This window comes from Cydia pomonella, chromosome 2 (assembly GCF_033807575.1).
Source record: "Cydia pomonella isolate Wapato2018A chromosome 2, ilCydPomo1, whole genome shotgun sequence".
Classification (NCBI taxonomy): Eukaryota; Metazoa; Arthropoda; class Insecta; order Lepidoptera; family Tortricidae; genus Cydia; species Cydia pomonella.
In genome coordinates, this window is record NC_084704.1 from 29106217 (window position 1) to 29119241 (window position 13025).

The following is a 13025-nucleotide window of genomic DNA, read 5'->3' on the forward strand; positions in this document are numbered from 1 at the left end:
TATCGCACTAATATGCGCAATCGATTGGCTTCTTGGCTAGGTATCATGGGTGCGTAGCCAACATGCCAATCGTTTACGATACGACAACGAAACACTACTCTCTCTCTATCGCACTAATATACGCAAACGATTGGTATTTTGGCTAGGCACTAAGCAAGTGTGTGGCCAACATGCCAATCGTTTACGATACGACAACGAAACACTATCTGTCTCTCTATCGCACTAATATACTTTATTTATACCTGCAGTCATTTAGTAACTTCTTCATTTTCCATTGGTGTGAAAGAGACAGAATAAAGAGCAAGGGTTATAGTACACTCTGTAGTCTGTACACTTAGTAGTAGTGTACATAAAAAAAAAACTACTGTGCATATACAATAAAATAAAGAGTGCCCATATGATATCATATGACACTAAAATTAATGTTGCTTGAAATTATATTGAAAACTATCAAGATTATTCTAGTCTGCATTGAAACGTGCGTCGCGTTGCCGGCGCTCGCGTACCGAGCGCCAACGCCATCTATCGAGCGTTATTTCGTGAAATCGGAGAACGCTCCAAGGATTAAGGGCTCTTAAGTTGAATCTTTTATAAAGACGAGGCTTGTCCCTCGACCGCACGGCTCTAATGATGATTTACTCGCGCCCAGTCCCGCGGGCCGCGTAATTCTCCTTTACTACGCCGCCGACCGCACTACTGTCCCGGCAAAGTGAAAACAAATGAACAACACCCACGTTTAATCATTCATTCATTCCCTGACTCGTGGTGTGAGGACCGCGAGAGATTCGCTGATTAAGATTTATACTGTGCTAAAACGATTCGGCTGTAAGCTAGAAACTTGACTTGACGTTGTAGAACCTGTAGACCTATTATTCTATCTATAAATAATCACAGAAGTAGGAATATATGTATACTTAGTCTTAATTCTGCATCACGCTTGTGTTGTAAAGTAACAATTTACATTTTATTCAAGTTCGCCAAAAGTTCCGTTTAATATGACTCACTTTCAATTTTGCAAAACTTAAAATAACTTCAAAGAGACTAAAACACGTAGAACTCCTTTAGGTTTATATAATTTGTTAGAAAGACTAGTGGTCATAATGTCCATTATAATTAAGTCCGAATGTTATAATTTATAATGGCTTAGAGGGCCTACCAAGGAAATCTAAATTTCCTTATCTGCTTTGCTGCTTATTTCCTTACTTTTGTGTATACGAGCGGAAGAGAAGCAAATAGACGAACGAACGAAAGAAGTGCTTTGTGTTAGAGCCACGTAAACAAAATGCAAATCGCTTACGCTCCGTAGCGATCGAAACGCAACTTTCACTGTCGCACTAATGTAGAAGAGCGATAGAGAGACACAAAGCGTTTCGTTATCGTAGCAATAGCGATTGTCACCTTGGCTAGGCCGCCTGATGATTACCAAACTACCAACATCTATTTGTCAACAAGTCTGGATGTTATGATACCCGAATGTCTAAGTGTAAAAAGTTCACATGTTATAATTGTTTATCTTATAACGAGAAGTCCGTAGGGGTCAAAACACAATATTAAAACAAGACGTCGCATCCCATGTTCATAGTGTGATTCTGGTCTCAAAGAAAGAAAGAGCGTACTCCCATCTGAAATGCCGGCAACGCACTTACAACCCCTCTGGTATTGCACGTGTCCATGGGCGGCGGTGATCACTTACCATTAGGTGATCCGTCTGCTCGTTTGCCTCCTCTACCTAACATAAAAAAAAAACAATTTACGGTTAAAAATACGAATTTAATCTGGGAGACCGTGCTTTGCTCGGAAAACATATAAAAACTCAAAATGCGCGCGTTCCCAGAGATAACACCTAGCTAGATCGATTTATCACCCCCGAAAACCCCATATAGCATATTTCATCGAAATCGTTAGAGCCGTTTCCGAGATCCCCTTCTTCGTCGCATTGACCGAAAAGCGACTGGTAAATATTAAATGATATAGCGTACATAAGTTTCTGAAAACTCATTGGTACCAGCCGGGGTTTGAACCCGCGACCTCCGGATTGAAAGTCGCACGCTCTTACCGCTAGGCCACCAGCGCTTCTTTTTCCGTTTCCGAAGTCCCCGAAATCTATAAATACATATACATATATACACCGTGTTTTTTTTTATTCCCGTTAATTTCGAGGGTACATCCCTGAGCTTAAATTAAGTAACTTTCTCAAAGACACCCGTAGTCTAATTAACTCCATTTCGGAGATAATCAATAATTATTATTTTTTATCTTATGAGGCCCTTACGAACGTGTACGACCTTACAACGGCCTTTTATATTGATTAGTGTTTAGTATGAGTTAATACATTTGCTACTAAACGAAGTACTATCTCGGGCGATCGAGGTTCGAAATGACATTGATATGTCACAGTGTTCAATTGTTTGGTTGAGTTTAAATGTAATGTCCGTGTTACAACAACGCTATATGCAACATTTAATATTTTTTATATGCCACTGAAAACCTGGGGGCCTAGCCAAGATGCAAGTAAAAGCCCTTTGGTGGGTAATTATCTAAGTATTCTAGGTAGGTATAGGTACTCGTACTATCTTAGAGAACTCATCGTAGGTATAAAGAAGACATTATAGTTATTATTTCCGGGTGTGCGCAAGCTATTATCCTAAAATTTGAACAATGGCTAAGCTTTATGTTGGAACCTAAAGGGAAGGATTTGAGAATATCTATTCACAACCCAACTGCTCAAATAGAGAGTCATTAGCAACTGTCATGTTATAATTACGAGTATGTATGTAATTTGGTCTTATGTTACAGTGATATGTACTGTATGTACCATAAAATTTATATAGAAAGCTAGAATAGAAAATTGGCCTTTCACTATTTTTCAAGGAAGGTAAGCCGAGGCTTAGCAAAAGATCTGAGTCAGAAAACTCCTTTTGCCGCTGAGATTTTATTTTAAGACAATGTGAGGAAAATGGATTAAATAAAGATCCATTCTATACATATATAATATCTACTGACTTCCAGCGCAATGGTATAGATTCTTCACATCTTAGCGCCTTCCCGGCTGTATCCTAGAATATCGCAGAGTCCGCTTTGGCAACCTAATCCCAAGAACTGACGCATGCACTAGCTTTTACGAAAGCCATCTGACCTCAAGAGGAACCTCCAACCGAGTAGAGGGGTAATTATTTTAGTCCATACTTTATTCCTTATTGAGAGTAGTCCGGTTTAGTTGAATGGTATAGTAGAAGAAATATTATTTGCACCGATGAATGTTATCGCTAATGGCTCTACACAGTAGGATAATAAAATCATTAACACCCCGTTTTGCGTAAAGTATATTTGAGCTAAACAAACTTTATTTAATTTGGTTTACCAATGTATTTATTCATATTCTAGCAAATCAAATAATATATTCTAGTTATGATACTTAGCGCCACTTGCAGCATTCCCCTAACTCAAGGTTAACTGGTTAAACCATGGTTACCAGTACAATTTGACACTGGGTTAACGCTTTAGGGCCACTTGCACCGTCCCTCTAACCCGGGGTTAACTGGATAAAACCGTTAACCCAGTGTCAAATTGTACTGGTAACCAGTAATTCTAAGTTTAACTGGTTAACCGCAGGTTATTAGGATGTTCAAGTGGCGCTTAAAGTGTCTGATCTTAATATAGCTAGGTTATTAAAATTTAATCTAAAGAACCATGCGTCTGAATGATCCTGAATGAATGGTTGAAATAAAGATTCATTTATATAAACATTATAACGTATCTACATATAATAATTAATCCAGACACATTAAGATTCATAAACGAGTTACTCGTACTATATAGGTACTTTGTTATTTTGTCCCTTTGTATTCGCAAAGATAAAATTTTATGACTAAACGGTGCAAATTATATTTCGTCAACTATACCGGAAAGCGATTGCTAATGTACTGTGAGTTTTTATTGGTTTTCAAAAACTGTAGCCGTGTAAGAAAGAGTTTACTACCTACTGAGTGACTTTAGATAACTTCTCACCTCGTCACCTTGTCACCTTATTATCAATTTCGATAACTTGTCACCTTTTTACCTTTATCACGTTATTGACATGACACAGTATAAAAGTTAATCTATTGAAATATTGTCCTTTGTTTGCTACTAAGCATTCGGCTATTATTAAATTAAATTTCAAAACAATTGTCAAATGTTTTATTACGCAAAGCAATATTTCAACAATATTTCATTTCGGAGTTCAGAGAAGGGTAGGAGCTAGAAGATCACTCCTAGCGAAGGTAGAGGCCAATTTGACCCTATCCCGAGCTTAATTAACGTGCGCCCGAAGCGAATATTAAATGTTTGCAAATAAACTTATTTGTCCGACTGTACGGGCACAGTGTGAATGGACCGCAAATCCACATTAATTCCGGCCTCGAGACCTTTGTTTCCGCTCCAGGTAGCTTTAATACAACCGTAGCGGATATGGGTGCAGATTCATTATATTTATAATAGGTACAAAAATATTAAGTAATTAATTTTAGGTGGTAAGAGAACTCACTTAAATTTTCGTAGAGAGTTTTTCGCTTTCAAAAGTACCAACAAGAAAAGTTCCAAGACTCTTAGCAATAAAACCCGCTGATAGTTTCGTTTTAATGGCCACTCACGGCTCTAGACGTTCTCCTTCAAAATGGATCAAGGTCCAAAGCATAAAATTAAAAATATGTTTTCCATTGTCCAGCACACAGCCGCGACAGTGCACATGTATAATATCTCCCGATCGCCTCTTGCGCATGCGCGAGACATCGCGACATGATTTAAATTTAGCCGAGTCGCCGGAATTTGCTGGCCTATTTCGATTCCGCCGCAAACGGCAAATTTTAACTGACTTCAAAGTTCCCTTATCGTTATTTATTGCCAAATTATCTTTAAAAGTGGATAATTTATATGGTAGTGCAGTATTAGACCGCTGTGATGTGTAAAGAGAGGACGCTTAAGTGTTGCGTGCCGACTAGGTTATAATCAGCTGAGAGAGATGCGTCTAGCTTTTGTGTTAAGTGTTTTGGTGTGGTTACTAGTGCAAGGTTTGTAAGCGATGGTAAATTGATTTTAGTTATTTAGTATTTTGTCTTTCATTTTGTTGTTTGAATATTTACTTGCCTTCAGTGGTAAAATTTAACTAAACATAATTAAATACAAACTAAGTGTTGCAAATAAAAAGCTGGTACCTATGTATATCGAAAAGAATTGTAGATAACCCAGGGCCACGCAAATAAATCTACTAAATATGTGTTTTACTAGTCGTATTGCTTTTAACTGGAAAGACTAAATGAGACATCGATTGGTACTCATGTAGTTTATTTGTTTGTACAATGTCTATAATTTGTTTGTAGTCCTTATAATGTTATCAAATTCAACATAAACGAAAAAGTACCGGCGCGGCGGCGGGCGACGCGACGATTAATATTTTATTTCTATAGCTTACCGGTTTCGTATCATGTGAACCAATGTAATCCTATTTCCGATCGCGCATATTGTTACGAGTCTTGAGGTCAGGTTAAACCAGAGACTGTTAACTCAAATCGCAACTCTTGAAAACTCTCAATCAAGGCTCACGGCTTCAAGAATAATAAGCACGTTTAACAATCATCTCACGTTTTATTGCCTGTAAATAGATTGTTATTACTGAAATATTATTATTATTTTATCTCCTTATTATTTCACGGGCCTATTAATCCCGGTTTTTTTATAGGCTTGCGTGGGGATATAGATCCAACACGTAGAACCCCCATGGAAAGCTGGTCATGTAGAACGCCTGCTGGTACGCCTGGTGGTGGTTTAACGGGTGTTCACAGGCGCAACAATAGACACCCAAGAACCGGTCGCAGCAGGCATGGAGACTATTGTAGAAAAAGTGAACAGTATAACCGTCTATAGATTGAAGTTTGGGTGGATAATGAGACTGGGCTATTGCAAAGACGTTCGGACACCTGCCATAACAATGTTTTCACTAGTTATCGAGGCAGACTGTGACTCGCCGCCCACTAGATGGGCCCCTGAAACTGCCGTCGTGAAGACGACCAGGAGCAACACCGGTGTGAGCGGTTCAGGGGTGTCGAGAGGTGTACGCCGCTTTCGCTTTGGCTGATAATAGCCACTGTGCCAACTCGCATCTTATGCAATTTTTCACTTCCACCCCTGGAGCATTTAGCTCTAACGACTGCTCTTTGGACGGCCAATGAAGGCAAGCCAGAGCTGAGAGTTCTGGAGACCCGTTCTGCGGGTCTCCTTGGGGTCCACTCCGACCGACGAAGACTCGCCGGAGATGGAGACCCTGACCGACTCTCGGGATTACTTGGGTCCATGGGGTCGTTACTCCCCAACAGCTCGCCACAAGCTGCCCTGTGGATATTATTATTTAACTACAAATTGATATAAATAAGTATATATACTGTTGATAATATCATATAAAAGAAAAAATATTCCTTAAAAAGTGCGAGATTACGAAGTAGTAAATTGGTTTATTTACGTTATTTGCTATTTCTACTGAACTCCAATTTACATGTTATCGACTAACGATGATATTGATTTAGTCTACCTGCGTGCTCTGTGTTTTTATTTTTGGGAAACTGAAAGATTCACAATTGTGTGTCCGCAAGCCACCGTATGCCGTATGTAGAAAATTATTAAAACGGTCATCAATTCTCAGATTCCATAACATGTGTCCGGATCCGGGACCTGCGGGTGCCGGCGCACGTGGCCGAGGGCTCGGAGGTGGTGCTGGGCTGCATATTCGACATGCAGGGCCATCGGCTCTTCTCCGTCAAGTGGCTGAGGAACGGAGAGGTCTTCTACCACTACAGGCCCGGCAGCGGCAGCTACAACGTGCCAGACATTAGGGCCTTCTCAGATCAAGGAGTATCCGTTGATGTGCGTATATGGTAGAATAAAAGTCCTATTTAGAATTTTAAAAATCTAATGGGTTCGATAACTTATGATTTCGGGAACCAAACGGTTATATTTTTTGTAATAGGTACCTATGTTACCACTAACGCTAATGGGCCCAAATCGGTTAAAGTGTTAATCGGTTAAATAAAATGTGCAAATAATTCGGTTGAGACTGTTAAACTGTTAAAGTAGAAACAAATATAAAATTGATACACTTTTACACACTTATAGGTATTCTGCTTCATTGCGTATAAAAGTAACTTCTCGAAACCTTTGTCATTACAAAGCCTAAACTAGATGTGTTTGTGTTTCTTCATCTGGGCGCCTAGCCAGGATGCCAATTGTTTAAGCCGTAGCGAACGATACGCTCATCTCTCTCTGTCGCACCAATATGGAAGAGTGATAGAGAGAGATTACCGTTTCGTTAACTACGGCGCAAATGATTGGCATCTTGGCTAGGTCTTCTGATCCGATGATGCTGTCGGAAGGTAACCAAAGAAACTGCTCGGTGAAAAAAAAAAACAAACACGAGTTTAGGATCATTAGAAAGGTTTCGAGAAGTACTTGATAGTGCATGTCTATACATTATAATGAGAAGAAGTACAGTCAACAATAAAAAATTACAGTAACTTGTTCCATGATCTGCAGTCTTACGTCATAGCATAATAAAATTATGGTTAAGTTTTATTTAAACCTCTAGTCCCTACATATAAAGCCATATATGGCTGTTATGTTATAAATATTCAACTCTTTTGACAGCTATGAAAGTTTAAATTTAAACAAATATTTTTTATAACATGCACTAGAAGATATGTACCCAATTGCATATAGTTATTTATAGATCGCATACATAGTTAATGCGCATATTAACGCGTACTTTATTTTATTTGTATTAATTATAAGTTTTAATTTAAAATTAAGTCCGGATATATATTATATTTTACTTAATCCGCTCGGCGACGTCTGGAGGTTAGGGAACGTAACATACGGTAACATCCTGCCTTAAACCGTAAAAAAAGCTTTGTTGTTGCCAAATACTTTTAACTAAAATAGACCAGTGACGGCAGTAACTAATTTAAATGCATTAACTTCATCTTTTATTGGCACCACTTTGAAAAGGTCGAACATGGGTCATGCAGAAATATAGTACCTGTTACTCCTTAATTTTTTTTGACATCTTCTCGTTATTTATTAGTAGGATGGTAGGTATGTATACCAAGCACCGACTATGGTTAACACGTTCACTATCCCCATACAAAATGATATGACAAAGTCACACGTCCAAATTGTGAGGCCATCTGAAGTTGTGAAGTTGTGAGCCCACATTGGGGGCATTCGGACAGAGAACGTGTTAATGCGAATATGCCTAACTACCTTACTTGACAGTATCATAATTAATAAACTGTCACTGCACCAATCATCTGTCAAGATGCTGTGGCCAATGATACCCATAATAAACACAGGTAGGCAATGGTAGGCACAGGTTTGGATAATAAGCAGTAGGTAAAATCACCACGATTTTCTCGTGTTTAGGCGCAACATGCACACATTCACAACTAGAGGGCGAGCGCTGAATGGCTCAAACCCGATTAGATTTTTCAAGTGTTGGCTTTGCGCCCCAATTTTATATTTATTAAATTATTAACTCTGGGATAATAGGCAGTATTTTCATCTGTAACCAGGTGTCGCGATCGAGCATGGAAACAGTGACGCTACTGTTCATGGGGCGCGAGTCGGCGGGCGAGTACCGCTGCGACGTCACAGGCGAGGGACCGCTCTTCAGGAAGGATTCCGCCAAAAAAAACATTACGGTCGACCGTAAGCATAATATTTTCCTGTCTTAATTACATTGGGCGGTATGCTGCATACATATAGCTGTAGCTAAACCTGTATTTTGTGCTTTAGAGATGTTAATAAAATGCATTCCGCTTTATTCTATTAGTATCTAAAAACAAAAAAATAACAAGATGGAGTTCAAATAGGCCAGCCTCTACAAATATAAGTCGAAAAATCTATGGAACATTACTATCTGTTCCAGTGATACCTGAAAAAGAGCCGGAAGTGACGGGTCTCCAGGATTACTACGACGTGGGTTCACCTGTACTGCTGAATTGTACTTCCACGGGCGCGAGGCCCGCGAGTCGGGTTCAGTGGTTTGTGAACAACATGCAAGCGCCGAAGTACCACGTGCGTGGACCGTGGTACCGGCGCTCGCTGCACCGACTGGACGCGTACGACACCACGGTCGAGCTCTCTTTCGGAGTGCGGGAGTCGCATTTCTTAAATGGAATCATGAAATTAAAGGTGAGTGTTAGTTTTTATTTATGAAAAATATGCCTGTACTTTCGTAAGGGAGAAATGGCATGAACTAGATAGATTTTGAATTAGTTATTGATTTTTTTTTTCAATAGTCTCGAAGCGAGTTTCGTGCGAGTTTTTTTTTAAGTGACAACATTGATTTTTTGACACCTATTAACATTTTACTGGTACAAAATTCGCCCTGAAACTACCGAAATAATATAAGTGGCTCCTTCATCTCCCTTGTCCTATACCTACCTATACACCGTGTTTTTATTGAATTCCGTTAACTTCGGGGTATCGGTAAGTACGTTTAAGAGGCTGTCAACACCCAATGTCCTTGAAATTGATGTTACTTAAACAGTTTTTTAAGAAAGACTATTTGTTTTAGTCAAGTAAGAAAAATATATGTTCATATTAATTATATTTCAAAGACCGTGGTTGTACTCGATACATGATTGAACGAAATCGGCTCGATAGAAAATAATTGCAAAGATTGGTCTTAAAATCACAATTAAACGGTTTTATGTCTTTATTGTTTTGACTTATGGGTCTGCAATTAAAATCACAATTTCAAAACATTTATATCTAAACCGCTATTGAGTAAAATATTACGCTAATAATCCACTTTTTTTTATTTAAATATTTTTCTTATATTCTACTTATATTCCCTTGCCCAGGCCCAGTAACAAGCAACAGTGCTATCTCATTTACTCCAATACAAATAGACAGTGTGCGCGCTTTAGGTATTGACAGCCTCTTAAGGAAACTAAATGGCATAGTCAATTATATTTATATAATTATATATAAATAATTTTTATTTTTATAAAAAATAATGTAATGTTGCATATAGCTTATATATGTTATTTATAGTATATGTAATGTGTTATATCACGGACATTACATTTAACTCAACCAAACAACTGAAAACTGTGATATATCAATGTCATTTCGAATACCGATCGCCCGAGATAGTACTTACGTTTAGTAGCAAATGTATGAACTCGTACTAAACACTAATCAATATGGAAACAGGCCCTTAGGCAAGTGTACACGCTCGTAAGGGCCTTATAAGATAAAAAATAATTATTGATTATCTACGAAATGGAGTTAATTAGAATACCGGTGTCTTTGAGAAAGTTACTTAATTTAAGCTCAGGGAGGCACCCTTAAAATTAACTGGAATAAAAAACACGGTGTATAGAACCTAGAACTTGACGCTTATGGCAACGAAAACGTTTTATAGCTATAAGGACGTCTACATCTTCTCAAATTCATAGCTATCAGGTATTCCGTATTGTTTACAATTGTATTCTATGTACTTAAATGTATAACAGTGTGAGGCAACATTGGCGCCATTATATCGCAAAGAGGTGGAGTTGAAATATCAGAGATTCCCACGGACCAGGGGAAGCATACTTATGGCGACCACAACGAAGTACCTAGAGAAAACGACTGAGGAACCCTGTACTGACACCATAACTGTGGAATTGGACGAGCCCCCACCGCATTTGGAGCCTTGGTCGATTGAAGCAAAACCAGGTAATTTGCACTAAAGAAAATCTTTTTGTGTAAAACGCAAACTTAATGTCATTAAAGGTTTGTTTACCCGTGGTGTACTCAAAATTTTGCATAAATTCCCCAGTCTATAAAAGGAATTACTTATGCTGGGATATTCATGTTTTTTTTTTTAATAAAAAGGATATTGTAGTCCGAATGGAACCCTACTATTAGTCTTGCCCGTCAGTTCGTGGATTAATTCAGAAACACTGAGTTGGGGCGGGAGGTCGTGTTTACGGCGGTCAATTACTTATAATAGGAGTTTAGTTTGAATAGTTTAATTTATCTCTAATTGCGACTAAAGAACCTCTTGACTGGTTTATTATTAAAGATTTGTAATTTTGTTTTTGAATTTAGTGGCACGTATATCTAACTAGATATACAGTATACAATAATGCCTGGTAATTGTATAATTGCTATGCGAACTATAATTTCAAGCTTATGCTGTCTTTCTACGAGTATACTAAACAGGTGATTCAAATAAACCGCTTTATTCTTTGGGACGACATCATAATGGATTAGTCGTTTTAACAACATCAGTAAAATTGTTATGCATATGTGACCTAATTCTTGATATACATTTGATATAATATATATTATCCTTGTCATACTTAGGTATATAGTTGGTCCACTAACAAGTATAAGATTGAGGAGTCATCGCTTCATTATATATTTCCATTTTTCATTTTATTCGAATATTAATATGCATAATAGTTAATCACATTAACATTATACTTATCCGTAATGTCATTTTTAGTGATAATATTGGAACTACGTCAATGTAATCTATCATACTCGTATTTAACTAGTACATAATACTTAATGTATGTTTCAGATGGCGCCACGTTGTCGGGATTTTCCGTCAAACTGTTATACGTCTGCATTTTATTAAGAGTATTACTTTAAATGTTTTTTAAAATATTAGAAAGTATGGCTTTAACTGTACAAGTGAACGGACATCCATACTAGCTTGTGTGCTAAGTTGAAACAACAATAGGTATGTACTTATTTCTAGGTAGATGTATATATGTATGTACATGGAAAATTAAAAATATAAATTTTGCTAGTCAAATCAAGTGAATATAGTTTTTTTTCTGAATGCATTTCGTTTTAAATTATCTATATAACTTATGCCGTACTAATATAATAAAGATGTAAGTTTTAATTGACTAAAGCAAAATTATACACAATATATTCATTCTGATTGCGATATATGCATAAAATAAGTATTCATTTATGTGTTATTGCCAGACATAAAAGTTTTTGTGGCAAAAACGAGTGTTTGCAAAAATTTAACATCGATAAATCTGTTATCGATAAGTCAGTCATAGATTAATGATTAAGAGATGTAAATTCTTGCTGTTAACTACCGATAAATCTCAAGAATGAAAATGTATATTACAAATCTTTACATAATTGCTTTGTTACATTTCTTTTGTACTTAAAAATTTAAACATAAACCGTAGTATACAGTTCTAAAAGAATAGAAAACGACTAACTAACTATATAGGTAACGTTAGGTTAAGGTAACATCGATAACAGACATGTCGATATTTCATTTGTCAAACACTTTATTTTGCCACAAAAACTTCTATGTCTGATTATTGCATTGCCTACATAAGGCACCTACATTCGCATTTTGATACGGGACTAAAATAATTATTCGATTCGATTCGATTCGATTTATGTCATTATTTTTTCTTTCTATTCGATCTGTTGACATCGTATTTTATGAGCACATTATAGCAATTTTGACCAAAAAGCATTTTTAAATTTTTTAAAGTGGTGCGGGAAATGCCAATCCATATTGCATTTTACACCGCAGTTTAACAAAAAGCCTAACAATAACAAGTGAGCGAGTGAAATTGCGGTGTATACGGCGTCAGTAGGTACAGTGGCGATGCCGGCCCCAGAACGATATGCTATTGACTTTGTCATCTATTTTTCGAGTCTCTTTGTCCTCGTGGAATGAAGTCGCAAAATGATCTAGATGCATGTACCAAACATTAAAAATAATAGTCTTTCTAACATTCGATCTCACAACTTTTTGATTTTGAAGGATATTAAAATAAATACTTATCATATTATATTTGTCGCTGTAACATAGTGATGGTTCCTTAATTTTTTATGTCAGTAATTTTTTTAAATAAGATATAGCGTAGCCAGACTCTTGTAATTTTTGTTTATTACTACTTTTACAAAATAAACTTTGATTATTAAAATGTAATTTTATTCTTAGAACATTTATTTACAAT

General features: G+C 37.1%; 1 protein-coding gene across 2 annotated transcripts; it reads left to right on the forward strand.

Moving 5' to 3' along the window:
* Positions 1–4122: 4122 nt before the first annotated feature.
* Positions 4123–12992, forward strand: LOC133534849 (uncharacterized). Of its 2 annotated transcripts, none has more exons than XM_061874143.1 (6): positions 4123–5048; positions 6674–6894; positions 8595–8730; positions 8951–9216; positions 10548–10752; positions 11606–12992. In XM_061874143.1, the coding sequence occupies exons 1-6, from the start codon at positions 5000–5002 to the stop codon at positions 11674–11676; spliced, it is 948 nt and encodes a 315-aa protein (XP_061730127.1). In that variant the 5' UTR covers positions 4123–4999; the 3' UTR covers positions 11677–12992. The 2 variants fall into 2 exon arrangements, with proteins under 2 accessions (XP_061730127.1, XP_061730128.1); XM_061874144.1 differs by having other exon boundaries at positions 4125–5062.
* The last annotated feature ends 33 nt before the right edge of the window (positions 12993–13025 follow it).